A 26,873-nucleotide genomic window follows, 5' to 3' on the forward strand; every position below is an offset into this window, starting at 1 on the left:
ATTATGCATTCCTAGAGCTGAAGTTTCAGAAAAAAATACAATGCAAAACACAACCAAAATTTTTTGGAAATTACAGGAATCTTTTGAAACACACAGAGCCTTCAATGCGAAACATTAGTGTGGTAGAATTGATCAACATAGAACCTTGCTTTCACAAGAAGTTGAAATTTGCAGACAATTGAACAAAAAGGAACGAACATAAAGTAGAGAAGAGAACATTATTAAACTATTTTAAATTGTTAAAGGAACAGAAATTCTGAAAGTAAAATAATAGCAATTTCAAAGGATTATTTAAAAAGTTCTTCGCACACAGAAACTTGTAAATTAAAAAAAATACTATACATTTTACCTAAGATATAAAATAGTTAACCATAAATTAAAAAATACTTCACAAAAAGTAATGAACATCCTCAAAAACAGTGCATATTGTTACATTATCAAATTTCCATCTACGTGGCATGTTTTTTTACTTCTATAAAGCTAGAAATGTCGGCTTATATGTGTTTTTAATTTCTTATAAGCTTGTATGAAATAAATGAGTAAAAAAAGCTATAAAAAAGTAGGCTACACTAATTTAAATAGATGATCAACAATAAAGTTACAAACAATTGCATGGAAGAGGAAAGAAATATTTTAACAGGTGTCAAATGAGCAACATTGCTTGACAGTAGAGTTGACATGGGTTACTTTCAAATCCAGACCAGGAAAGAAATCACCGCGTATTCTTTGGGTAGGCTACAGTATGTTTTTCTTAGAATTGTCTTGATTTGGGACCTGAAATGTTCGACGAGTGCTGGGAAATCATTCCAGACGCCATTAACTGTGCAGAAACTCGAGGCTACCCAACGTGTGTTCACTGTTCAGTACCCTTCTGATTTTCAACAACTGCACTTCAACAGCCGCTACACATTCACCCAATTCCCTGGTAATTTTAGGACAACACTTAACCGTCCAGCATTGAAAGTTTTATAAGAAGCCGAAGCCAAGTCGTAAAACTTTCGACACTGAACATAGCTCAAAGACATTGTTCTAATAAGGTTCAAGACTTTAACGGCACTGAACTTCCACGGTGTACTTAGCCTATGTGAGGATCTTGCCCAATAGGTCACGGAATAAGACTGTTCTTATTGCCCTTTTAAAGTCATGTAGCCTAAGCTACTGCACATTTTGCAATATAACAGTTTCTGCTATTCGCTTTTAGCCTAATTATAATCTTTCATTTTTGCCCCAAAATAATATTTTACGGCACAAAACTTTGCAACACAGTAGGCCTACAGGCCTTAAAACTCGTTTTTTTTTCGGCAGCCATCGTGGCCTACCGGGAGCTCCTTCTCGGCGGCCAAATCTGCATGCTTGGAGGCCAAAATACAAAATAAAAATAACGATAGCACAAGTAGGCTAAATAGAATTAAACTTGCAACAATGCTAAAATGAAAACTTAGCGTTGTTGAAGTCTGGGCCTGGGCGACGTCCTGCAATAGAATCGTTGTGCTACGCAATAACTGCTTTATCGGGATTGTAATCCAGTACTGCGGGACCATCTAACGACACTCGCACGAGTGTCTCCAATGTGGCTGATTTCAAACAAGTTCGCCACTCCCCTAGAATTTTTTTTAGCAACGAAAAACAACGTTCGACATGTGTTGACGATGACGGCAAGGTAATAAAATAAGTATTTCAATGATGTGAAGGACATTACTAAAAGAAACATAATTTTTGCAAAATATGATCAAAAAATGTTTTCCCCTCGGATGTCAACTAACCTACTGTAGTTCTCCTTTTTAACAACGATTCAATGTCGGACAACATCGAATCGACATAAAAACGACAATATTGCCAGCCGATGGATATTAGCACTTCGGATTAGGACTTTGTTAAAATAAACGTCGGGAATTACAAGCAAGACTTAGGCTGCAGCGCTGGTGATCGCAGATGGATATATTCCATCAATAACAAATATTCCCGTACAATGCAACAGTGGCGATTATGACGTGCTGACCTAATTTTGCGTCACTCTTTGATACTACATATTTTCGACAGTTAATCCACGATCATTCTATTGCGAAATTAAACAATTGGCTATAGAAGAGACCGGCGGCCAAACTTGGCCGATTGAGAAGGTAGCACCGGTGGTCATTCAAGCACTACTTAGCGGCCATGGCCGCAGGCTGCTTTAAGGCTTGACAGTAGGTTACATCATTATAATATAGCATGATGCCCTTCTTTGTATACCGGACACTTGTAAGCTATCATTACTCAATACATAGTGAGCTGATAGATTAGTATTATCGCTATATCTTATCTTAAAACTTGAAAAAAAATTGGCCTTTTAATCAACAAAAGTGCCCTTTTTTCGTAATCTTGCCCCCCCAGTCAAAAGTCGTTCCGGCACCCCTGAATGGGCGCAAATAAAAACACGATTATTATTATTATTAGTAACGTAATAAGGTGGCTCAATAAAACATCGAAGTGTAAACCTCAGGGCGTGGCGCTGGGACAGTCAAGCTGCCTCAAGGCTGCACAATAACGGATAAAATGAATGATAAAAATTACAAACACCATCTTAACGCTACTCTGAACAGGGCAAAGCGTTGTAAGAGCATAAAATATTTGAGCTTCCGGAACCGCCTTCCGGACAAGTCAACTTTTTGATCGAGCTTCCGGCTGAAATCCAGCCCTGCTTATATTTCTGTGAACTAACAGGCTACTTGTTGTAACTGTGTAGGGTGTCGTATTTTAACTTGTAAAAATGGAAACAGTGGCCATTGGTTTTTGTTGGCAGTGGGGTTGGAAGTGTTGCATCGGGGTCTGGTCTCCTGGAAAGCGGGTTGGTGTGCTCTTGGGGCGTTCGAAACAGCCACGTCCATGCTACTGAGGAACACCAGACAACACAAACTGAAAACTTAGCAGGATAACTAAGAGGATTTCTGTTTGTAGTCACTTTCAGTCTCCACGGTGGAGTGATGTTGCTCTGTTTTCATTGGCAAAGTTACTTAATTCTGACAAAGTAGGCCTAGGTTGGGTGATTAGGCAAGCCTGAACTATTGATCTGCTTTTTGTACATTCTCCTTTCTTATCTATGCTATGGCGGTGGCGCAGCGGACAAGGCGTTCGCTTTCCAACCATACAACCTCGTCACTTCAACACCTAGGGTGTAATAAATTGGACGAGCTAAATTCTCAGTTCAATTTCAAAGTAGTCGCCTCGCTCGGTGCAAAGTTTGTAAAATAATGTTGAAGTTTTTATCAGTAGGTCAGAGCTTATAAACACCTCGTGAACCTTGAATTCACAGGTAACCGCATATTTACTTTATGTGTTTTAAACATTCATTACTGTGGGCTACGACTAAACACTACAAAAAGTGCTCAATGCAAAAATCCAATTCTCAAATGCCTTCTAAAAAAACACGACGTCGCAGAGCCATGCAAATTGTGGTAAAATATTTCCGTGTTCTATTAAAATTCTGGAGTGGTGAAAGCAAGTGGACAAGTGGGGTTGGGTTCATTACCGGCTGACGAATGCGGCGTGAAGAAACAAAGTGCTAACTGTCATTCTTGAGGGTTCAACCTACTACTGGTTGGAATAGGCCTACATGGCAGCTCTGGAACGAAGCTACCCTGTCTGGCTTTCCATCGCCTGCATAAAACTTTGAAACACCCACAAGGAAGGTGGCGGATGAGATCATGTTTACACAACTCAAATAGAAATCTCAAGATATTTATAAATAAGATGATGGATGTAAACTGGACGGGTTCCAACCTCCCAGTGTCACGCCTGCCATGCAACCAGGTAGGCTACAAGTCGAATGGAACAAAAGATACTGATTCGACGTCGTCGTGACGTCGCCATGACGTAGCATAGTTATTAGTTATATGCGATTACTGCTAAAATGTACTGTCAAAAAAGCGAAGCGATAAGCTACATTGCATCATCAATAGTTACGTAGTTGTCAATCTCCATAGTGACGTCACAGTTGGCAAGCAAGGCAGAGAGGAAACCAATAAACAACGCAAAGCGACATTATCTGCATATTACGCAACAACCAACGGAAGAAAGCAGGGATTGAGAAAGACTCTTATTTTGAGGGGATCAAAATTAGGCGTCTCCGGGGTCAGAGGTTGGTTGAGATCGTTTGATGTACAACTGCAGCAACTTCATCTGCAACAAAACATTAGGTCAGGGCGACATCCGTTTGCTTCTAACTGCCGTTAGAACCTGACGCAACGTTACTACAACGTCAATGTGCGGCATGAACATTGCTATGAGATCATCTATGTTGTAATAATCACATTCAATTGTTAAAGAAGAATAGTGCTGGTGATGACAATAGGACTGACGATGAATGCAAACATCAAGAAGTACCAACCCATGTTGTAACCATGAGCGCACGAAGCAGAGTAACAACCAGATTTATCTTGTTCACGATTATTTTGAACATTTACAGAAAACAAAAACTACATTGAAACAAATTTTATACCAAACATTTTCGAAATATGTTAAATCTGATTACGTCACTCGGCTTTGTATGCTTATTGCTTATAATGATAGACAAACCCTCCAACGAAGCTCTAGTCTATATTGTAATTATTTGCTCTTATGTTATGTTGGTATCTGATACATTTCAGACTTGGACAGTAGATGCAGCACGACAGCAAACAACATGGCGCGATACAAAGGTGAGAACTGACAGGTTCGCACACAACATCTTACCTTCCCTCCAGGCAATCCAACCAGGTGCTGACGCAGTCTCTCATCCCCGACCATGCCGTGCAAGGCGACAAGACAGAAGACAGCTCCTTTCCTCAGACCGCTGCTGGTATGGTCGAAGCACTATGGGAAAGCGCAACAAATTAAATGGGGGGGGGACAGAAGGGGTGCCATGCTGGGACTTGCGCTACCCAAGGGAAGGAAGACGCAATTAACAGCCTGCTACCCCAAAGCATGGAAAACATGGAAATTCTACAAACAATTAAACCAAGAAAATTGAAATATTTTGGCCGCATGATTCGCAATAATTCTATTCAAAGACTACTACTAGAAGGAAAAATAAACGGCAAACGAAATAGGGGCAGACCACCAAGAATTTGGACTAATGATATTGAAGACTAGTCAGGACTTAATTACAAAACTGCAGTAGAAAAATCTCACAACAGAGAAACTTGGCGCCTCATTGCTTCCAACCCTCGACGAGAGGAAGGAACTTGATGATGATGACCCCGAAGCGCAATGATGCAACTTCTTGAAGCAGGTTTGAGTTTGAATCCGACACAGTTCCACTGAAGCAGCCGGACCAGGTCTGGATGTCGACAGTGAAGCCTGCGCAGTTGCAGCCTGCACAGTCCTTCCGGCGTGACAGGTTAATTGTACAGCGCTCGTAGCAGATAAATTATTTAATACTCTCAACCAGGCGCGGATTTATGGGGGGGGGGGCCGGGCCCCCCCGAAATTTTGTGAAAAATTGTATGTTTCTGCATCAAATGGTTTGATATGCTTCTAAACAGCTGATATTAGTCCCTCGGCATCACAATTGATGAAAATGGTTGTTTTAATGTCTATTTTCTAGCATATCGTATATGTCGGTAGTATCATTGTTCATATCTGTTTAGCTTTTTCTTTCTTTTTAATTGATTTTTAAATTTTCTGCCCCCCCCCCCCCCCCTAAAAAAAGATTCGCGCCTGCTCTCAGCGCCAAGCATCGGACTACAGCAACACATCGTGTTTGAAGCGGTCAACCGTTTATAACAAAACTGCGTATGACGTAACACAAAAGTGATCCAGTCTGACCTGAAGTAACCCTGGAACCAGGTTAGAAATGATCTGATTGGTCAATTCTTCAGACGTTGATCGGCTAATGGCGTCAGTTAGCAACTTGAGGCAAGCTTGCACTGCGCCGCTATCGCCCCCTCCAGTGAGCGGGCTCAGTACTTGTATGGTTAACACTGGCGGCAGAAGAGAGCAAAACGCGTCAGCGCATTCTTCAGCAGCAGCGGCCACCTGCATTTAAGAGCTGCCACTAATTTGACGGTGTGTTTTAGTGGAAGAGAAGTTTGCATCAAATAAATGAGTTTGATCGAAACATACGAAGTCGCCGGTGGCTTTTCAATGAAAAATTTTGTCTCACAAATTCATAACGCGGCAGACAATTGCATGTGACGACCACAATCTTGATAAACAAAACGCAACATGGTTGTTATGCATGCTTGTCATGGTGATGAAACAAGCAATAATCTGTCTCCGCTAGCAACAATGCGACATGATACCAGGCGAACAGCCACGGGACTATCATCAGTCCTCACCTCTTCGGACGAGTCAGCATGCGCTTGAAGAACGTGGATGATCACCGTCTCTGCGTGGCTGGTTAGTCTGTCCGGTAGATGGCGCAACATACTCTTCATCGCTCGGAAGGCGGAGACGCGCACCTCGTCCTGAACAACGTCATAGTTGCTACACGGCTGCTCCACAGCGCAAATCTATGAGTGGCGTCATTCTTCTATTGTAAGTCACAGACACTCACCCTCCCAGTAGACATCGCGTCCATGACCCCGGACAAAATGGCGGGAAAGTGTTGATTCCATTGTTGCTGGGAAGCACCTACGTCATCAATGACATCACCACCACGTAACAGAGCGGTGAGGTCATCTATGGGGCGCTTCTTGTCTTTCTCGTCCGAGAAGGCAGTGGCGACGGCAGCTATCTCACTGCGTTGTTCTGGAGGAAGAACAATTAAAGAATGAAATGTGAGCATTGCAACCAAAGAAAACCAATTAATTATTAACTTTCAGGAATCAGGAACCTCTGATCTCAGACATAAAGAGTTTCACTATGGGGTACTGCTCAACATAGTCAAGTATCATGCAATAATGTGAGCAACCTGCCTTCGATGAACGCTCCATCACTCACACCTGGTTGTTCCGCATGGGAGGACGAGAGTTCGGATACGTTTAGATCAGAGGAGGCTTCCAAACGCGATGGTCCTTCCTGCAATGAAAAGTTGAAAACCATTGTGACGTCAGCGGTCATCTTCATGGCGGCAATGCATGACGACTGCTCCGTCAGGGTGGTTATTTTTATACATCATTTCAACGTCGCTGACGCCAAGCTTGGTAGCCGAGCGGTTAAATTTATAAATAATGGAAACTACATCGGACTTCAATGTCAACCAGGGCACAAAGATCGATCGGATGGCCTAACGCCCACACCTTGGTCACGTCGTCGTTGCTGCTGTCCAAGCGAAGCATCTCTATCCCCGCCGTGATGTCGCGAAAGTTCTCAGCGATCTTGTCTCTGTCCATGGAATCATCGTTCACGCTCCCGCTAGACGGTGCAAAAGAGAACACTGCATCATTCAAAGCAAACTGTGACGTCACTATAATGTTTGCTGGTGCTGCAATGTGTCGTCCCAAAAAAGAAACCAAAGATTGAAGCACAAGAGATAGAAGTGTTGCCATTGGAAGTTGAGCACACGGCACACAAGTGGGGCACATGGCACACATGTGGGGCGCACGGCACACAAGTGGGGCGCACGGCACACAAGTGGAGCACACGGCACACAAGTGGGGCACACGGCACACAAGTGGGGCGCACGGCACACAAGTGGGGCGCACGGCACACAAGTGGAGCACACGGCACACAAGTGGAGCACACGGAACAGGTGGAGAACGGAACAAACAAGTTATCAATAACCGCGGGGACTGATTAAGTTAATGTGTGCTGCAGGTCAGGTCTAGTTTAGGGGTGGGGGGGGGGCACAACTCAAACCTTATGTCATTATCAGAACTGGAGGACACGCATTACGCAGGGTGCTGCCTGGCAGGGAGCTATGACGTAGGGTGGCTTATTGAAGTCATTTGAGGCTCCCAGCGCATGACGTCAGTGTCAAATATAAAACATGGAAATATTTCTGATGAAGCGAATACGAGAATGGAGCTAGGCGGCGTCATCTCAGGGGGGTCCAACAAGTTTCGTTCAGAGATGAAGTTTGCTTACCGTGGTGTCAGCTTCCCAACACTCTCCTCGGATGATGTCTTCAACGTTGGGGGAGCACTGACTCTTCTTGTTGGGTCGAGGGAGGATGGCTGCAAACAAGTACCGGATCAACTCGTGTCAGCTGTGATCACACGACAATGGTTCGAGGCCCAGAGTTGGCGGCAGCATTTCTTCAAGGACTGACAAAAACTTTACAGCAACAATAATTTCGGTGATTGGGCCAGTGTCTGTGGTTTAAATCCACCACAAGAATGCGAAACTATCAGGATAAATACAATTTTGGTAGAAAGGTGATTTTCTTTGACCATAGACAGATAAAACCAAGCAACCACACGGCATTATATCAGGATTAAGTCCGAGAAAGCACATGAGGTGAAGTAGTCACATTCCTTTACACAATCAAGTGCCAACAATATCAAGTCCAAGGATTGTGAAAGTGCACGAGGGAGGTTGCGGCTGCCTGGTTGGTTAGCTAGGAGAGACCACATACCGTGGAAACATGGGACTGCCTGTATCCCTGCAGGATCTTCATCGCTCCATCTTGAAACGTCTTCGGGAGAACACGGAGCATCATCGTAAAGCAAGGAGCATTCCGTTCAAATATCGCCATGACAACCATCTCCGCTGACTGGAAAGTACGTCATCAACTAAAGAACTGACGCAGGTGTTTGTGACAAGACGACGAGGTCATAATGCATCACAACGTTTACATACATTAACCTGGTTTTGATGGAAGATGATCATTGTTAAACATTTTGTAAGCTACCACCAGCGGTAAGCCAGAATACATTAAAATGTTCACATTGAAAACGAGTGAGCATTCGAGCGTGCTAGAACGGGGTGACGTCACTGACCTTTCTGACGTCATGGCTTTTCGGTTCGGTGGTCCAGCTGATGATGCGGGACAAGGCGAGCCTGGTATCGCTGCTGTTGATGATTTCGCTCGGCTCCATGAAGGATACCAACTCCAGGAGAAAGTGAAGGAGAGCCACCTTCACCTGAGGAGACATTATTTCCTGTTACATTGATTCAACGTTGCATAATGGTAACGATGTCGTGATCCTCCCAAGTTCCAACAAGGAACCCACCTTCAAGTTGGGCCGCTGGGTCTGATCGATGACATATCTTGAGAGCACGTTGAACTGAAGGTGAGTCGGGTAAGTGTCTCTGTGGAGGATAGAAGAGATCAACACCACAATGGATCACAGATCATACCTCCAGGAGGACTATTGTACCTGGCTATCTGTAATGCTTTGAGGGTCTTCGCTTGTACGGATCCAAGAAGATCAGATCCCATCTTCTTGAGGAGTTGAGTGAGGAGGACATACAACCACTCCTCCGTCTGCTCATGGTAGTTGTGGATGAAGTGTGGAAGGATCTCGATGAACAAGCTAAAGACCTAGAGGGAAGATAGATAACAGTGATAACATTCATTTTAAACCTCCATGCACCATCCGGAGATCTCGGCAGCTCTCACATCTCAATTTAATAGACTGATGGACAACAGACTGAACATCAAATGGCAACTAAGAATGAGGAAACTCTTCAGAACAAAGAAACAGTCATGTAACATACAAATGGCTGTGATGATGATGAATGATGAAGAGTATGATGTTCAGATGACACAAGTGAATGAATGATGTCACAAAAATAATCCAACACGAAACGTGACGTCATAAGTATCACACAGCACGAAGGTGAGCATCGAGAAGAGGGAACGTGAAGGATCCGTGCGTTGCATCTTCTTGAGAGCGGTGGGTGGCGGATTCGAATCCCAGCCACAATTTCGCTTATTTTTCAGCTTTAAACGAAACTGCCAATGGGTGATTTAAATGTTCAAAAGTTGCAAAACAAATGCCAGCCAATGTAAAATTAACATAAGATAAACTGGAAGCTGTGATAACAAGCAATTACCCGATTCTTTCCCTGAATCAACATAAAAAGATTTGTAAGTTTCGTAAGCAATGTCGCCATTGAACGCTACAGATCAAACTGGAATAAAACTTGGATCAATCAACGTAACTGAGAAATTAATTAAAAATAAAATTAGATTTCAAAAGGGCAACACTTTGCAGAACGAGTGAATGATGTTCACCTTGCCATGGGGATCGGCAAACATGCGGTTGAATATTTCCAGCATCTTCTTCAGCTGCGGGACACTGAAATAATGTGTTGATGTGAGCTTAACACGGATGCGACGTGGAGTGTAACCTCCATCTTCTGGAGCAAAACTATCAATTCAACGGTAAATTATTGAAACATTGCTTGAAATAATTTCAAAGAAACACCACCATGACTCTTTGAATAGTGGGAGTTGATGAAGCTGAGAGGACGACCAGTTGGAGAACCAGGAAGGAGGAATTGAAATAACTTTGAAGCACCCGGAGTCAGTTGTTACAAATTGCGAGGTCGAATTCGAGTATGATGCGTTGTAAGAAACTTGTGGGTCCCAACGCACATCCGCGGCAATGAGAATCACACAAGACGGAGAAGCATGATCGACAACAAGAGCCGACAGGACAGGTGGCATTGTTGAGCATGACAGCTCTGACACGCGTCTCAGCTCCTCCTATGCCAGGAAGTCCTGGAGGAACTTCCTCCTGTCAAAACTCAGCAACTCACTCGAAATCTTTCCTCTCGACAATGAGGTCATGCAGAGATATCAATCCTTCCTTGCGTTCACTCCATGACGTACTCTGACACAATTGTAAAATAGCTGCCACGTCATCAGTGACGCCTCGGTGACGTTGCGCGCCGTCTCTGCGAAAGAAAACAAATAGATGATGAAGCCTGCCATCAAACCAAGGTCAGCGAAGAGAGCGATTATTACGGAACTGAAGCTATTGCAACGCAACACAGCACGATAAGCAAAGGTTGCCATCGCCATCGAGTCGGGCACATCGACAAACGATTCTTCAAGTTGGCAGGAAGAATATAATTCTTCAGCTCCACATATTATTGAGGAAGCCATACAACTCGAAATTGTAGGCGTTCATGTTTAATTGCATGTCCTGACTCATGTTTACATGTGCAGCAGCTGAGATGAAGCACATACGCATCTCTCATCCATTTACTCTGTGCAGAAGTGGAAAGCTTCGATACGAGGTTCACCCATATGTTAGCTAGAAATTGTGCTTTCCAACCCACCCACCTGGTGACGTAGTTGGAGGACATTCCAGAGCACATGCTCGATGTGTCGGACATATCGTCGTCGGATGATGCGGCTACGTCTCTTGTGTTGAGCTTCCGAAGCTGAAAGGTCATCAGAAGGCACTGTTATCACCATCAGAACAATGATCCGGTCAGTTACTTTCATGAGCACAACGGTCAAAAAGCGTATTGTTATCTCAGCACGTCATTATGATAGGGAGGATTTATCGCTACTCTATTCAACTGATAACGTTTGAAACTTTAAACCAAATAGAAGTGGCTGTCGTAGGGCCTACCACTCACCAATGCGTCATTGAGGGCCATTTCTCCCTCCCGCCCTTTGGGGAGCACCCTCATTGGGGGGGCGGACTGAAGGCTGGATGACGACCGGCCTGTGAATGACATGTTTGTTACGACACAATAGGGAAGACATAGAGTTGTGTTGGTGGATTGCTCGAAGCCGCTTAACAATGGAGTTGGCACAAAAAGTTTGGTTTCAGTGAAACTTCATCCAAACGATCACTTTGTATTCTCAGTGGAGGCAGAAAAAGCAAATCGAAAGCAACCAAGATGAACAAAGCGGGTGCTACCAAACTTTCCCGAGCACAAGCACTGGAGCGCATCACCTCAACCACAAATGAAGCAATCACAATGACAGAGTGAGTGACTCACATAAGCCCCACTAACAATGACATCATGATTCACTTACCTCTGTAGCGTGGAGGGCTACCGCTACGACTTCCGGTGGGGGAGCCCACTTGGGATCCCGCCCTCGATCCGAGCCTGGAACCGGCCCGGGAGGCGCTTCGAGAAGTTGAAACTGGAATTCTTGACTTTCTTGTGGGGGATGAATGCGGGGTTCGAGGGGCGTTTTCCCATGCCGTGAAAACAGGATCGAAGTCTAAAACAAAGTCCAGGTTGATTATACGGGTTAAATTCAAAGTGACAGATGTTACGCAACTGTACGTTACTACTCAACTCTAAGTGCCTCGCTGAGCGACACAAACGCCCAGACACAAATTGAGCGACACAAACGCCTCGTCAACATCAACCAGTATCTGCTACTTGGAAGTGATGCAAAATTATCATCACCTGTTGTGCTACTTCTTTCAGGCCCACCGGAAGTTGATGTCCGTGCTCCTCCGGATGCAAGCAAAAGTCCTCTGCTGGAGGATCCAGGTGAACTGGAGCGGCTTCCAGCTGAAGATAGCACAAATTGAATTAATTCATGAAAGTAGCCGGCACTCAGCGGAGTCGGGTTAGGATTGAATGCTGATTAGTGTGAAATAGCGTTGCCATGTCAGAGCTGAGAGATTTTTGTGTTGCTTCTTAAGAAAACAACTTTTCTGGCACTGAGAATACTTTGGAAAGACACAAAACACACTTTCCATCATACGTTGATCGCTGCTTACGTTGTGAAGTGGTAGATCTCTTCATATGCCTTCCTCTATCAGTTGTAGCCAGGCTGCTTGAAGCTGAAGAGCGAGGTATCATCCTCCTTGGCTGACCTATGAATTTCAATGTCGTTTTATTTGTATTTGCTGCATCTTGATGTTTCGTTTTTTATTTAACCAGAAATTGAAATCCTGGGATTTTTATTTTTATGCTGCGAGTGATGTGTTTTAAGTTTTAAACAAAAGTCCGATGTTGAAGAACAAATAGATCTGAAACATTTATCCAACTTTGGCTGATCGCCAGCGCCACCTGGTGTGACGATGTGGACTCACCAAAGCCGATATACCCGGATGCCATTGCTTTTATCTGGGATCTCCTCGCTGATGCTGGATCGATGTCCGAGCGGGATCTCAGGAAGTGACTGTTCGTGGAGGAGCCGAGAGGACGCAGTCCAGCGCTGGGTGGGGCTAGAAGCACAACTCATGGCTGAATGGGTTGGAAAGCTCAACACAGTCGACACGTAATTTTACTTTCTAGGGCGATAACCATGGACAAGTTCACACGTCGGTTGCATAGCCGAGTGGTGAGAGTGCTGGAACGGCAATCGAAAGGGCGCCGGTTCGACGCCGCTCAAGAGTATGCGGCTGTGTCTTTGGCAGGACACGTAAAGGCAGGTCTGAAGGTGGATACGAAGATTGGCTTCCTTGTCTTTCCGTCCACTTAATCAAAATCTTCAACCACAGGGAAGCCTGGATACGACATATAATAATACCAGACTTCAAGTTAACACAGAACAAATTGGTATTTAATTTTGAGAATCAGGGCACAGGCAACGCTGAACCTGTTCGCATCGCACAAACAAAGTAGCTTTACTCCAAATCACGGGTAAGAACCACACAAGAGATTGTTACGTCATCAGGTAGACTTACCCTTAGCAACCAACCTACGAGGCCTGCCGATTGTTGTTGTTATGTTCGGTTGGGATTTCCTGGAAAATGGTCAACAAAGTGAAATGTCACAAGTTGATAAAGCTACAAATTATGACAAGACGTGCAACTGTAACAATCTGTTGAAGTTGCAGTGAAACTGGCGCGTCGTTTCTAAGGGAATTGATGAAAGATCCAAAAGCCGACTAGACGTTCAAGTCCTGCACTATAGAACTGTGAACCTCGCCTTCAACTTTGAAATTACTTCTCTGCAGGTTCGCATAGCATGCCGATTGCCGGGAGTGGTTTAGACCTTTTATCGGCATTGCCTTTGCTTTACCCGAGCCCTGTCTCATACAACAGCCTTACGAACTACTTTTACTTTTGGCTTTGCATTATGCGAAACGTGTATCCTTGCGTTTGATATGAAGTCAGAGCATCAAGTTGAGGGACAACGAATGATTTTTGGTTTCGTACGGGCTTCCAAAGCAACCCTTTCATTCCTCCGACAATTAGAAGTTTTCCGTGTTGACTAACTATGACGTCACACAATCGTACAGGTGGCACGCAACAACCCAGACAACAAAATCCGTTGTTTTTACATTGATTTAACGTATGCAGATATTAAATCAAAGTTCGTCATGTGCATTCGTCACAGCACATGACCAGGGAACTGTGTTCCGAAAGCTAGTGTAATTCGCTATTACCACAGCGAACTCGCAGCATCAGGCTAATACAGATCGTTAGAATCTACATTGTGAAGTTAAATCAAAGTATTTTACAAATGCCAAGTCAAAGGAACAACATATTCTTGAGGGTTAAGTGGCGGATTAAACGAACTGAGAAATTGTAGAGCAGGAAATTAACTGAAAGCGAACGCAACCTAAGATTGGATTTCTGCCTCAAAATGTACCAAACAAAACGGTGGCGCATCAATGCTACGCATACCATCCACTTAAACCATGAATATCAAACTTTCTACAAAAGTCACAAAGTTATAATGTCCACACAAAGACCATCTTACTTCCTGGCAGCGCTGCTAGGCAAGGTATCGATTGGTGGATTCGCAGGAAAGTCGCCTGAAGACAACCACATTGTTCACATTATTACGTCACAAACACATAAAGCGATACAAAACAGATGATTACCTTTCTAGCACTGCGTGAAATAGAACAAAGAGACAAATTATAAATACAGAGCGCGCTGGTGAAAAGTCAACGTCATAATGGAAGCACCAATCACAGCTCAGTGACGTGATACCTTTGATGAGCTTCTGTTGTGAGGCGTTCAGGCAGCTGAAGACACGATCGGCCTCGGTGGGAAAGTGCTGGTGGAGACCGCGCCACGCCCTGGGTGGGAAGGAATTGATTATTACGATGCAATGAGCCACATGTCATGTGCAACACCGAATCCACTGCTTGTGCTCCAAGAAACGAAGACAAGCAGCATAACGTTCACAAGGAACGTTGGCATCAAACATTGTTAGCAGGGTGATCAGGGAATGCACAGTCGTTGATTCAACACACAACCTAAGCATACAACAGAACCTCAATCAGAAACCAATCCATTAAGACAGGAGCCGAAAAGCCCTCAATACATAAAAAGTTAGTCCAGAGTTTCAGTCAGAGTTCCATACCAGGTTATAATGGAAGCGTACATACCAGACAGTACATAGTTATAATATAAAAATTTTATTTAAGATTTTTCTGTTAACGTCTATGCCAGTGGTTCCCAACATTTTTTTGGCTGTTACCCTAATCTCCACCCTGAAGTGAGCCAATTACCCCCACGATCAATTTTTAAAAACAAAAGTGTTTATTGCTATGCATTTCAAAAGGCTAGTTATGACAACAAAAATGCAATACAATATTATACTGAATACAAGATAACAATGCGCGGTAAACATTCAATGCGAAGGTTGAGCCTGGACTTCAGCCGCCAGCTTTGTGATCCTGGGCTTTGTGGTACTGAAGGCAATTCTTGCGTCACTTTCGACATTCAGGCGACTGCGCTTCTTTGTCTTCATTTCCAAGACAGTTGAAAATTCTTGTTCGCAGCGTAACGTTGTTGAAAAAGATGTCAGGATATTTAATGCCCGTGTCGCTAATGTTGGTGCGTCCTGGAGTCTGCTGAACCAGAAGGGTTCTAAGCCTTTCCCTTGAAATCAAGTTTCAACGCGTCGCTTCATTCATTCGGAGAGTGATAAATTCTTCTTTGGTCGGAAAGACATCAGCTGTCATCACATGTGAAGGGATCAGTGCACCATTGGAGACTAGCCGTGTCCAAATTCGGAAAGTAGTTGTCCATCTTATTGGCTAGCTGGCCTAAGTGGTCAGGTATGTTCTCCTTCAACGCCTCTGTCAACAAGTCCATTGCCTCCGAGATACATGTCAAGCGTCTGAAACTGTGCCTCTTCCAACTCGCTTGTTGCAGAGTTTAACGTTTGCGATAAGTGCTGCTACGGCTACTTTGGTGTCGATCACAGTTACATTCTTGCCTTGAATTAAAAGATTGTGTTTGTTCAATTTACCAAAGATATCAGCCAGGTAGCACAGTTGGGAAATCTACTGTTGGTTAGAGAAGTATTCAGCCAAGTCGGACTTCTTTTCTACCAGAAAAACATGGACAGCCTCACGAAGTTCGACCAGGCGGGTTATCACTTTGCCACGAGATCCATCGTTCTTCTGTGTGGTACTGTAATGCTTCGTATATTTCTCCCATCTTCTTGCACAGTTCTTTGAAAAGACAGCTGTTCAATTTCTTCGCTTTTATAAAGTTCACAACCTTCACTTGCTTCATTGTTTCTAAATCGGGTCTCGTTACCCTTCAAAAAAGGAAAATTATCCCCCGGGGTAATTTACCCCCAGGTTGGGAACCACTGGTCTATGCAAAGACCATCATCCTTGAAGACGAGGAGTAATCGTCATATTGATCACCTAGGATGAAGAATAAAGTGATGAAACCACCAGGACTTACTTTCTGGACTCTTCCCTGGTTTCGGGATCAGCGTCATTTATTCCTCGTTGAACGGATTCCCCCAGCAAGGAGGCGTGTCTGCCGGGGAATAAATCGTTCAACAAGCCATGCATGTTCTGATGAGCCTAGTAGTCAGTTTGTACAACCAGACTTCTATAACACGCACAACCATCTACGCAATAACGACACCAACTATCTATTCTAAGTTCTCTAAATTGAAATTTCAAACACAATCAAAATAAACAGCAGCTTAGCTTCAACAGTGCGGCTATTCCTGACATCGCTGAGCCACGTCTAACCAAACATCTTCATAACCTGACAAGATAGTTGAGCAAATGTTTGCTAATTGAATGTACAAAAACTTCTTGTTAATATTTACATTGAACAAATAACTCACTGCGTTGCGCGCATTGTGAGCGGCAGCTATTGATAGATGGGCTGACTTAGCGGAGCGGAGTGTGTGATTGTACAAAGATAAGACAAGAGCTTTGTAAAATTGTCTTCACAAATACAGTGATGCACACGACCCCTTGTGAAGTGACAATGATCATAACATGAGACCACTCAAAAGTGGGAAGACAAAAGCAGATATTTCAATAAAATAGTTTTGAAATCTCCCGGCTTTTGATTGGCCAATGAAAGCAGCGTCATCGAAACTTTCAGTCAAGTCTTAATCTTATGACTTCTGCGGATTAGCTTGGATTTATGCAACTAAGCCTGAAATGCCTTTGATTGACAGGTAGCTAAATGTGCCGCCCAAGAAAAATATACTTCTACGATTAGCAGCGGCCGTCTCCACGTATTTTACATTCATCGACGGTACACACCACAAACCCAGCCCAGGACTCAATCCCACCAAGCAGAGCTCGGGAGTCATATAGTGACGCGATACATTGTATTGTGGATCATGAGAATGGCGTCAGTTTATTTCGATCATAGTTTCATATCCACTTAGTTGCTCCAGCAGAGTACAAGCAAACATCAGACTAATAGGAACTACAACTCGGGAAACAACATTCTTCTTGGCAGTTTCATCTGGGAAGACACTTTCCTCGTTTGTTTAATGTTGTCCATAAATTCATTTGTTTGCATGACACGGACCGTCACGCGACCAAACGTTAGTGAGTAGACTAGAAAGTGATCTTTTCACAAACACAAGCGTAATTAAAGATCACATTGTCACATACGGGCAATAACGTTCAAATCATCTACTCAAGAGCAAATCCGGGGCTTCAATGGAAAAGTTTGAAAACCCTGTCCACGAAACGCCAAAATTTCGTTGAACAAGAAGTTGCATGTTAGCGGCTGTAAATATGCAACAACTAAACATGCAACTGTAAACACGGTAGTATTTGCTGCTGTCAATTAATTTGTTTCACATTTATTTTATTTCTCATGAGAGTTCCACAGGAACCAAAACTTTCGACTTAATTTTTCACATTCGTGTCTGAGTAAGCGATGTTGAACTTTCTGTCGCCTAGTTTCATACTTATATGTGAATATTTTAATGCACATTTACATAACACGCATTATCGTACTTTCGTATCCAAACATATCTATCATACTTTTTTAGTAAATGCGTCGGCCAATGTTGGAAGATGACAACAAGGGATGCGAACGATTGTCTCCGTGTGGTTGTACTCTTGGAGGAGCAGTAGTTTGTGATGATGGGGATCAGACGAGATGAGTGAGTGTGCTGGAATGCATATAATACGATCAGTACAAAGTCAAACACAGTTTACGTTAATGACTTTGCAGGGGTAAGGAAAATTTGACACAACGCACAGATCAATACTTCCTCCAACGTGATAAACACACCCACATCTTGAAGTACACACCCACACACCAAAGCTTGGTCTAGTTTTTGGCTTCCCAATCTAATTCCGAGTAGCAGGAAAATTTCTGCAAGTTGAAATGCTTTGCGTCTCGCTTTAGAGAGTCCTCACCAAAATCACGATGCATTCATTGCAGCAAACAAAACCTCACCTTCAATAGAGTACGTATGGCAAGTATCCCGGATGTTGACATGACCTTAGCTGCGTTGGGGACGAGGCCAAACAAGGAAGGCATGAGGCAAGACGCGGAAGGATCGAATCGATTCTTTAGAATAGAAGATAAAAATCTGAAATATATTTCAAAATAAATAAGATTGTTTCAGGTGGAGTCTCACCAAAGATCTTTCCCTTCAAATGATGAGATTCCGTTTGGCCGTTAGTTTCACTCATGGAAGAGGAAGCACCAATGCCATGAGAATGTAAAAATGAACAAGGAAAAATAATGCAAGGCTGAAATGCTAGCGAGCTAGACATTGGGCAGGATGGGATTGTAGACATTGAAGACTAACAAACTAAACGATACAACTTCGTTTTCTACTGTGTTGTAGAACATTTCCATGAATAAAACCATCAATTGTCGTCTATAGTGATGCTATAATCTGACAGTAGTCTGTCAGCCATGGCAGAAAAATTGTGATTGACCACATTTCAACCCCACCCGATGGTGACTGTAGTCTCCTTCACTACTTGAGAGCGAAGATCCTTCAAGTTGAGGAGGAGTCCCGGATCCATGAGACGCAGATGCTGATGAAACGAATCGTGCTCTATCCCTCCAGACAAAGCCACAGCACGGAGAGCTTTCAACTGAAAACAGATGGAATTCACCGGAAGCAGCACAACGCAACCAGGACATGACCTTGATGAGTGATGTGCTACTTGAGAAATATATTTCGTCGCTCATTAAAATCATATTTACAGGGAGAATGAGAATGATCGATTTTTGAACGTGACTTGATGAGATAATTATGAAATATGTGACGTCTGCAATTCACGACACAATGTGCATGACAATAGCCGAGCAAAGGCACAATGTGTCTGACGACAGCCGAACAAATCTTAATATTAAAAAAATGCGACGACCAATTCGTTATTTAAAAATTAAACAAACAAGCAGCATAAATGTTGTATAGCGTCGAAAAGCGTAATTCACGTCTTTTTAAAGTAGAATTTGTTCTGTAAAAAATCTATCGAATGGAAACCTAAAGTTGCAACAACAACCAAGTCTCAGCAATTTTGTTTCTTCAACAAAAATGTCAAGCTGACAATTTCATTGTTTGCATCCTCACCGCTTTCATCCTCTCCTCCCAATCCTTCTTCTCATCAGAGAGGATCGTCTGGATGCGAGTCATCTGCTCGTCAACATCCCGCGCTCCGTGGATGCGAACAGGAGGAAGATTGTGATTGAAGTCACGGATGAATGACTCCTCATCAACAGCTCCTGAATTGGAACAAAACAATTAGAGATGCGACCGGCTGCAAAAGATGTCCGGAACAGGTTTTAACCAAACTAGCAACTTATGAAGGAGCGGAAATAAACAAAAAAAAATTGAAAAAATTTTCTTCTGCGTAGAAGTTGAAGTTGACTGCGCTGTACAGTGAAAACAACATTTTATTGAAAGCTCGCCACGCATTGCACGACAACGAACCTGCATTGGCCCGGGTGCCGGATGACGTGGGTGACTTTGGGGGAAGTACCGACTTATAAGGTTGCAATGATGCCAAAGCCCCGGAAGAACCTGATGGAAGACAAAACAAGTGAAATCCAAGGCTCGTCAAAAACTGAAAGGATGAAAGATGGTTGGAACCACAGTCGACAATAAGAATAGTTTTCAACTTATTGTTTGAACTTCCAATCGTTACCATCGTTTATTGAAGATGTGGATCTGCTGGTGGTGGTGGAGGATGCTGGGAGAGGCAGCATCCCAACAGATGAGGAAGAATACCCGGATTCAAAGCTCCCTGGAGAGCTCGCCAGTGACTCTGGAAAGTAGAAGGTTGACAGAAGTCAGTGGTGGCCATGAGAACAGAAATAAAGGTGAATATACAACAATGGTATATTGAACCTGCTTCTCGTATTTTATTAGAACAATTAAGTTGGCTGCGTGGCCGACAGCGCCAGCACGATGTTTGAAGGACGCTGGTTCGGTGCCTTATTAAGAACACGCGTCTTGTCAAGACTTCTCTTGAAGATAATAAGGTAAAGAATGTTTATTTCACATTTGATTTTAATGGTAAGACCGATGAACAAGGCCGACTTTTCGTGATGATAAGCTCATTATCTGCTCTGCTAGCTCCCGCCAGCCTTGAGTGTACGGCCATTTCTTCACTTGTTTGTTGTCGAGTCGTGGAGACACAGTGGCCGGTGGTGACGTCCCAAGTTGCCACACAACGCAGATGTCGCATCACAAACTTCCACTCACCCGTTCCCAAAGCAGCCGCCATGTCCCCGGATTGAAGCAGGACATCAAACTTATCGTACAAAGCTTGCAGTCTGTAAAAGTTGGCACATCAGTGATAACAATAATATTCCAAGCCGAATACTGATAAGTTGGCTGTTCATCAGGAGTATTATCTTTTCTGGCACTAGCTACACCTTTTATCTTTGGCACTGTATGTTTCAAAGGATGCAAACACGGAAATTATTTGCTAACAATCAAGATGACAATAGTTTTACAATATAAGCACTGAGCAGCCAGTTACTTGTCATTATGATGCACTAGTACGCCTATATTGTGTCGCACTGTCATATGACAATTCGGCAAGTTGTTAAATTTTTAATACAAATATTTAGTAAAACATTTGTTCTTTACTTATTGTTAAAAAGACAAGTGGGTCGATGAAAATCTGTGACCAGTCACTTTGTGATGCGCAGGTCAGTGGTTCGCCACCCCTGGCATATAACTCGTTGCACAATCAACACACGGCTAGCCTCGTGGTGAAACTCACCTGGAGGGGGGAAGTCCCTTTTTCGCTACATCCTGTCGAACCTTGTCACCAACATGCCGGTACATCGCTACTATTGCTGACACTGCTTCATCGCGCGTCTAAGACAAGAGAGAAACGCGACGATTAGAAGTCAGCGCCAACATACAATCGCTTATATACCAGGATTTGGTTGAACCAAGAAATTGACAATTGAGCTATTCACAGTAAGGAACTATGCGTGCGGCGAGGCCTGTAGAAATTTCCCACATACAACCAAGTCTTAGGATAGCATTGCCTTGTTTGTAATTCTTTCCCTTCAACTAATTATAACAAAGTTTTGGTAATTTAATGCAAGCACTAACGCCTACACATCTGAAATACAAATCATGAGATAGAATAATTATGTTTTGGTTGAAGGTTCTTATAAATTATTGCTACTCAACTAGCGGACCACGGTCCGAATCCGGACCCTTTGGGTGTTAATGGTGGACCTACAGCTTTGGAAGAATAACCTTATTGCCAAGTTTCAGGGTCTCTTTAAATAGACTGATAGTTTAACTTTCGTGGTTGCGTGTGACACTGTGACATTACTTATTCTTATTCACCGGATCACTAAAAATATTCAACTTGTCAAACTGGACCTAAGTTGTCAAAGTTAGTTGAGTAATCCTGAATTATATGATACATACTCCATACTGGTTGGCAACGTTTAAAAAATTGAGGTATTGCAAAAGAGTGTACACTATTGACTTTTAATAAAACCAATCCGTCTGCAGCAAAATCAAAGTGAATTGTTCCCACCTTTTCATTCGGGTCTGCGACAAGCTTGCACAGGTGCGGTAGTATTTTGCTTAAAACCAACGATCTGGCGCCGAATCGGTTCATTGTGGCCACCAGGAGGCGGCAAACGCCTTCACGCACCCGCCAGGCCTTGTGGGAGAAAGATGACGTCATCCGATCAAACAAATACTGCAAATAACGGACTCGAATAAAATGGCTTCGAAATAAAAACAGCGTATTATCACGGCCGTTATATCAATGTAAAGTTCGGTTGCATCAACAGCATTGCTACGATTTGTGATAACCAGTGGTCGGTCAGGAAAATAGAGTTTCCAAAGTCAACGAATTTCCGATCATTCCCCAGACAGCAACATCCGTCATTTTTACATTGATTCGAGGTCGGCAGACGTCGAATCAATGTAAAAATGACGGATTTTGTTGTCTTGGTCAGCATCGCAGTGACAATCCACGCAAAATCTGCATGTGATTAATGATGTGTCAACTTCGATCTATAAACAGCTGACATGACCTGATTGTTACAAGAATCATGTCGCTTCGATCAGGAGCCGCACAAGAATGGTCGACGATCAACCCGTCGCCGATTATGACGATCAAAGGCAAACGAAGCAAATTACTCCACGATTACTATGAAAAAAGCAACTTTAGAAAAATTTTGAAATATTATAAAACCTCATCATCAATGACGTATCAAAACGTCATCATTGATGAAGCACAGTTCAGCAAACCAAAGATCAACTTGGTTCAACTGAGCAACTGAGCAAAGAGAGCACAACCGACCTGAGGAGTGGCTGAGACATCCATGATGTTCATGAGGAGAGTGATGGTAGCATCCCGGACCTGATCTCTCTGATCACCCAGCCGATCCACCAAAGCATTCTCCACTGGCAGGTATATATATAATATATTCAAATCAATAAAATAATACGCTACTCCGCAAACGACACGTCAGCACTATTGAAATTGTTCAAACCAGTAGCTGGTCACTGGTCAGTGGTCAACTTTGTCTTGCATGTAAACCATGCAATTGCACAATCGGTGATCGGCCCAGGAAGTTCTACTGCGCTGATCTTGACCTGAAAATCTCGCCCTGCTTTCCAATTCAGTGTGATTTCCGTTTTAAACGACAAAGCAGGCAAAACGAGACCTAGTACAAGGCCTACTTTTCAGAGATCAAGTGTTGGTTTGTAACTTTTCGAGCACAGGTAAAACCATCTAACTCAATGGCGCAAAAGAAAAGATTACACCCATTACACAACTTACCAACACTGTAGTAGACTTGAAACTTCTTTTGTAAACGTTCAACCAGCAAGCTAAGAATATCCAGACCTAATAAGACAACCTACACAAGACAAGTTGAATTAGAACCACAATTCAAAGCAAGTTATGTACCGTAACTTCACAATGTAATCGTCATAGCACATCAGGGAACTGTGTTCCTAAAGCTAGTGCAATTCATTATTACCACAGCGAACTCGCAGCATTCGGTTAAAACAGGTCGTTAAAATCTACATTGTGAAGTAACCATGCTGCTAAATCCGAAACTCAAACTATTGTATAAATTTTGTAAGTCTACAGCAGTGGCATTCAACCAGGGTTCCGCGGAACCCCAAGGTTCCCCTAGGGGTTCTGCCAGTTTACATTCAAATCCGCGAGTCTATTTTATTATTATATGCATATTATATTGTTTAAATTATATAATCAAATATTGCTTAGGTTAGGTCAGCTTGTGCAAGAAACAACAGGCTTAAGTTTCTCATTGAATTTTTTATGAGAATAAATGTAATTTTTTTACAATTTGTATTTTTATTGTACATAAATAAATCTAAACATGAGTGTTTTGATTTAATTTTTATTAATCAAACGATGTTTTTTTCATTTTAAGGCAATTAAATTATTGAACTCGGGTTCCTCGAGCTTTTGGAATGTTTCATTGGGTTCCGTTCCACCAAAAAGGTTGAAAACCACTGTCCACTGGTCTACAGTGCAGCAACAATAACATTTCTGGGCAAAACACAGGAAGGTCATAGCTGATCAAATCTGATCATCTGTTCACCGTCATGATAAAAAATAATAATTAACTAAAGGTAAAATACAACGTTCTGTATAATAAATAAAATAAACCACTCCAACTGAATTTTAGCAAGCTGACCAAAACAACAATGCTAATGCAGTAGTGCCTCTTATTAAACCCACAGTAAAATAGGCCCACCCGCTTATTAACCCCAATTTGGTCTAGTCAGAATTAACCATTCATTTCATTTCTGTAATAAAAAACCCACTTAATATTATAAGCCCAATTTGTTATTTCATTTACGATTTTATACTATTATGCTGCTAACTCAGTTCTTAATTCCAATGTTTCGTTACAAACCGTTTCCACATTCTTCACTGCCACATCTCATTTCACTGGGTCTTGCAAAACACGGCTCGTTGCTGCCACAACTTGCAAAAAACATAATTTTCGGGAACTGGTGGTTGTGCACAGTTGACAGATTTAGCAACTTGAAGCCATAGTTCAGTCGGCCATATTCAGTTATGCATATAAGAGTGGCAGAAATTTGTCCCCCGCTTCATAAGCCCAAAGTCGTCTGGTCCCGAGATGGGCATAATAAGCAGGAACTACTGAATTACTTCTATTAAATTATTTGTTTCACCTTAAAGTTACTTGAGCTGATCCAGAAGACAGTGATTGAACTAACGAGGCTTTCCACATTATTCCAATGTGACAAGTCACCGTCTGGTGATGCGAGGAACTCAATGAATCGATGACCACCGGTAATGCGCTTTTTCATATCCTATAAAAGTACAGAGATAATTCACAAAACTTTCCATGTTGTCTATTTCTCTTCAATGTCTTGTTCATTATCTGAAGTTGCCATACAAGTTCACCAACAGCACCTCCTGTGCTGACTTAATTTACATATTTGCTCGTTAACTCGGAAACCCACAACTTTGCCTAAATGTTGGAAAATAAGATAAACTAGTCATTTAATGCATTCAGCACTTTATAATTGCCAGAGTAATAACAGCCACTCAACAACAGAGTAGCATGATAATCAGAGTAGTAGCAGTAGCATGATAAATTAGCAGTAGTAGCAGAGTAGCAGTAGCATGATAAATTTCAAACCTGTTCACAAACAAGAAGAAATGCTTCATCTTGGTTCATATCAGGCTAGTGGGCTGAAAGATTCTTCAAAGATTTATATCATTTACACCACAATCTTGCCACCTTGAACAGGCAAGAATTCATCTCATCTTTGACTTGTAAGTTAGGCTACAGCCTACAGGCTATGAGAAACAAGGATTGCTTTCTGCAAAAGGAAAGCATAAGGTTAAACCTTTGCAACACAATTCAGAATCTTGAAACCAAATGGATATTCACTAGGCTATGCATTTTGAATAACCTGTGTTGCCAGGGCCCAGGATAAACTTCAGGCCATCAGTGGAATGACGCAGCGGACAAGGCGTCGGCTTTCCAATTATACAAGCCTGGTTCGACACCCGGTTTAAGCTGGTTGTTGATGAACACCGCTCACCTCTACCCAGGGTGTCATAAGTTGGGTGGGCATAGTTGCAGAAGGAAAGGCGACCGAGAGAAAGGCACCGGTGAGTGGTCACCCTTAGATGATTTATATTTGCCATCTATAAAATCAAACTTTGGTAAGAAGATGCTATGTTTCAATGGAGTGTTATTATGAAATCAAATACCAAAAGAACTAAAAGAAACATCTTACAGTACGGTACTTTCAAATTTAAATATAAATGTTTCTTAAAAAATTTGTACAGTAATCACTCCTAATCCTAAAACATATCATCTGCGCACAGTCTTTATGTTGCTTTGTTTTTGTTATTTCATTGTATTTATTATGTTCTTTAATTTTTGTGTTTTGTTTATATTGTAGGGACCCGAATGAATTTCCATTGTTTTAGCTTTCTACAAAATGCAATTCTCACATAACATTTGCGTCTCTTAAAAAAGGCTCACTTGTTGTGCACCGAGATAATTTTGATAGATCATTTTTTACTCAAATAACCTTTCACCGGCAGCTTTCCTCAAGTGATTCTGTTTAATGGCAAGTCATCGCTTTCAATCTTCTCTGCTTTAACAAAACGTTACATCCGCAGTTCATCTCCGTGACGGAATCTCACCAGGAGTTCACCCTAGTTCGTAAACATTGTTGGAATTTGCCAATTTTAAATTACGTAACTGTTCACACTGTGACACAACACTAGAACAATGGGCAATTGCAAGACGTCAACATTTCGCAGTTTGACAAAAAAACAACAACTAAGACATTAAAAAGTATGCGTTGACGCTATGCGCTAAAAAACCGCGAAAACTTTATGGCGTAGCCTCAAGCACAAACTATCCAAAAAAATGTGGCCGCAAGCGTTAGCGCAAACAAAAAGTCTACGCCGCATGTATGCGGCGTAGAATTTGCGGCGCATACGTACATCTCTGCAAATAGGCAAAACGCTGCAAAATCGAAGGTTCCTTCATTAATAAGTAATGGATTCGGTAAAAAATGGACCATAAAAATGGATAAAACTGCAACAAAGCTCAGCCTACACTTGCTGCAATTGCACAACCTAGCTATCTTCATTCTTGAGAGTATTCTTCAGAAAAAAGAATTTTGAAAAAATGCTAAACAGGATTTTTTCATGCCAAACAACATAAAAAAATGCTAAATTTGTGAAATTTGGCATTAAAAATGCCAACCTGGCATCCCTGATGCCAACAACAATAAAAAGGCCAAAAATATGCCAAACTATGACGTATATGCCAAACAGCGTTTTTCGATGCCAAACCACTTTAAATAAGGCCAAATTTGTGGAATTTGGCATAAAATATGCCAAATTGGCAACTCTGACCCTGAAA

At 42.5% G+C, this 26,873-nt stretch overlaps 1 protein-coding gene across 3 annotated transcripts; it reads right to left on the reverse strand.

The window, feature by feature from the left end:
• Nucleotides 1-3,664: 3,664 nt before the first annotated feature.
• On the reverse strand, nt 3,665-25,298 carry LOC145787857 (CLIP-associating protein 1-like). 3 transcript variants are annotated; one of them, XM_082599689.1, is made up of 38 exons: nt 25,122-25,298; nt 24,649-24,789; nt 23,255-23,333; nt 22,772-22,875; nt 21,995-22,162; nt 21,215-21,312; nt 20,689-20,759; nt 20,129-20,248; nt 19,915-20,004; nt 19,555-19,706; nt 18,927-19,072; nt 18,420-18,555; nt 17,999-18,129; nt 16,434-16,511; nt 14,718-14,806; nt 14,482-14,536; nt 13,461-13,519; nt 12,864-12,998; nt 12,549-12,644; nt 12,229-12,336; nt 11,846-12,037; nt 11,440-11,528; nt 11,138-11,238; nt 10,609-10,746; nt 10,082-10,145; nt 9,901-9,912; nt 9,222-9,385; nt 9,075-9,153; nt 8,841-8,984; nt 8,477-8,614; nt 7,987-8,075; nt 7,200-7,314; nt 6,876-6,978; nt 6,515-6,708; nt 6,297-6,425; nt 5,785-5,994; nt 4,711-4,830; nt 3,665-4,158 (listed from the first exon to the last, which is right to left on the reverse strand). In XM_082599689.1, the coding sequence occupies exons 1-38, from the start codon at nt 25,158-25,160 to the stop codon at nt 4,096-4,098; spliced, it is 4,239 nt and encodes a 1,412-aa protein (XP_082455815.1). In that variant the 5' UTR covers nt 25,161-25,298; the 3' UTR covers nt 3,665-4,095. The 3 variants fall into 3 exon arrangements, with proteins under 3 accessions (XP_082455815.1, XP_082455817.1, XP_082455816.1); XM_082599691.1 differs by lacking the exon at nt 12,864-12,998; XM_082599690.1 differs by lacking the exon at nt 9,901-9,912.
• Nucleotides 25,299-26,873: the final 1,575 nt, after the last annotated feature.

The sequence above is a fragment of the Aplidium turbinatum genome, chromosome 18, assembly GCF_918807975.1.
Source record: "Aplidium turbinatum chromosome 18, kaAplTurb1.1, whole genome shotgun sequence".
Taxonomy (NCBI): Eukaryota; Metazoa; Chordata; class Ascidiacea; order Aplousobranchia; family Polyclinidae; genus Aplidium; species Aplidium turbinatum.

Excerpts from the sequence above, each read along its gene's own strand:
- LOC145787857 (XM_082599689.1), bottom strand. The coding sequence starts at position 25,160 with ATGAACCAAGATGAAGCATTTCTTCTTGTTTGTGAACAG. Across the intron at positions 24,790-25,121 it reads TTCTTCTTGTTTGTGAACAG|GATATGAAAAAGCGCATTAC; the intron begins GTTTGAAATTTA and ends GTACTTTTATAG. Across the intron at positions 20,249-20,688 it reads GGCGGCTGCTTTGGGAACGG|AGTCACTGGCGAGCTCTCCA; the intron begins GTGAGTGGAAGT and ends TCTACTTTCCAG.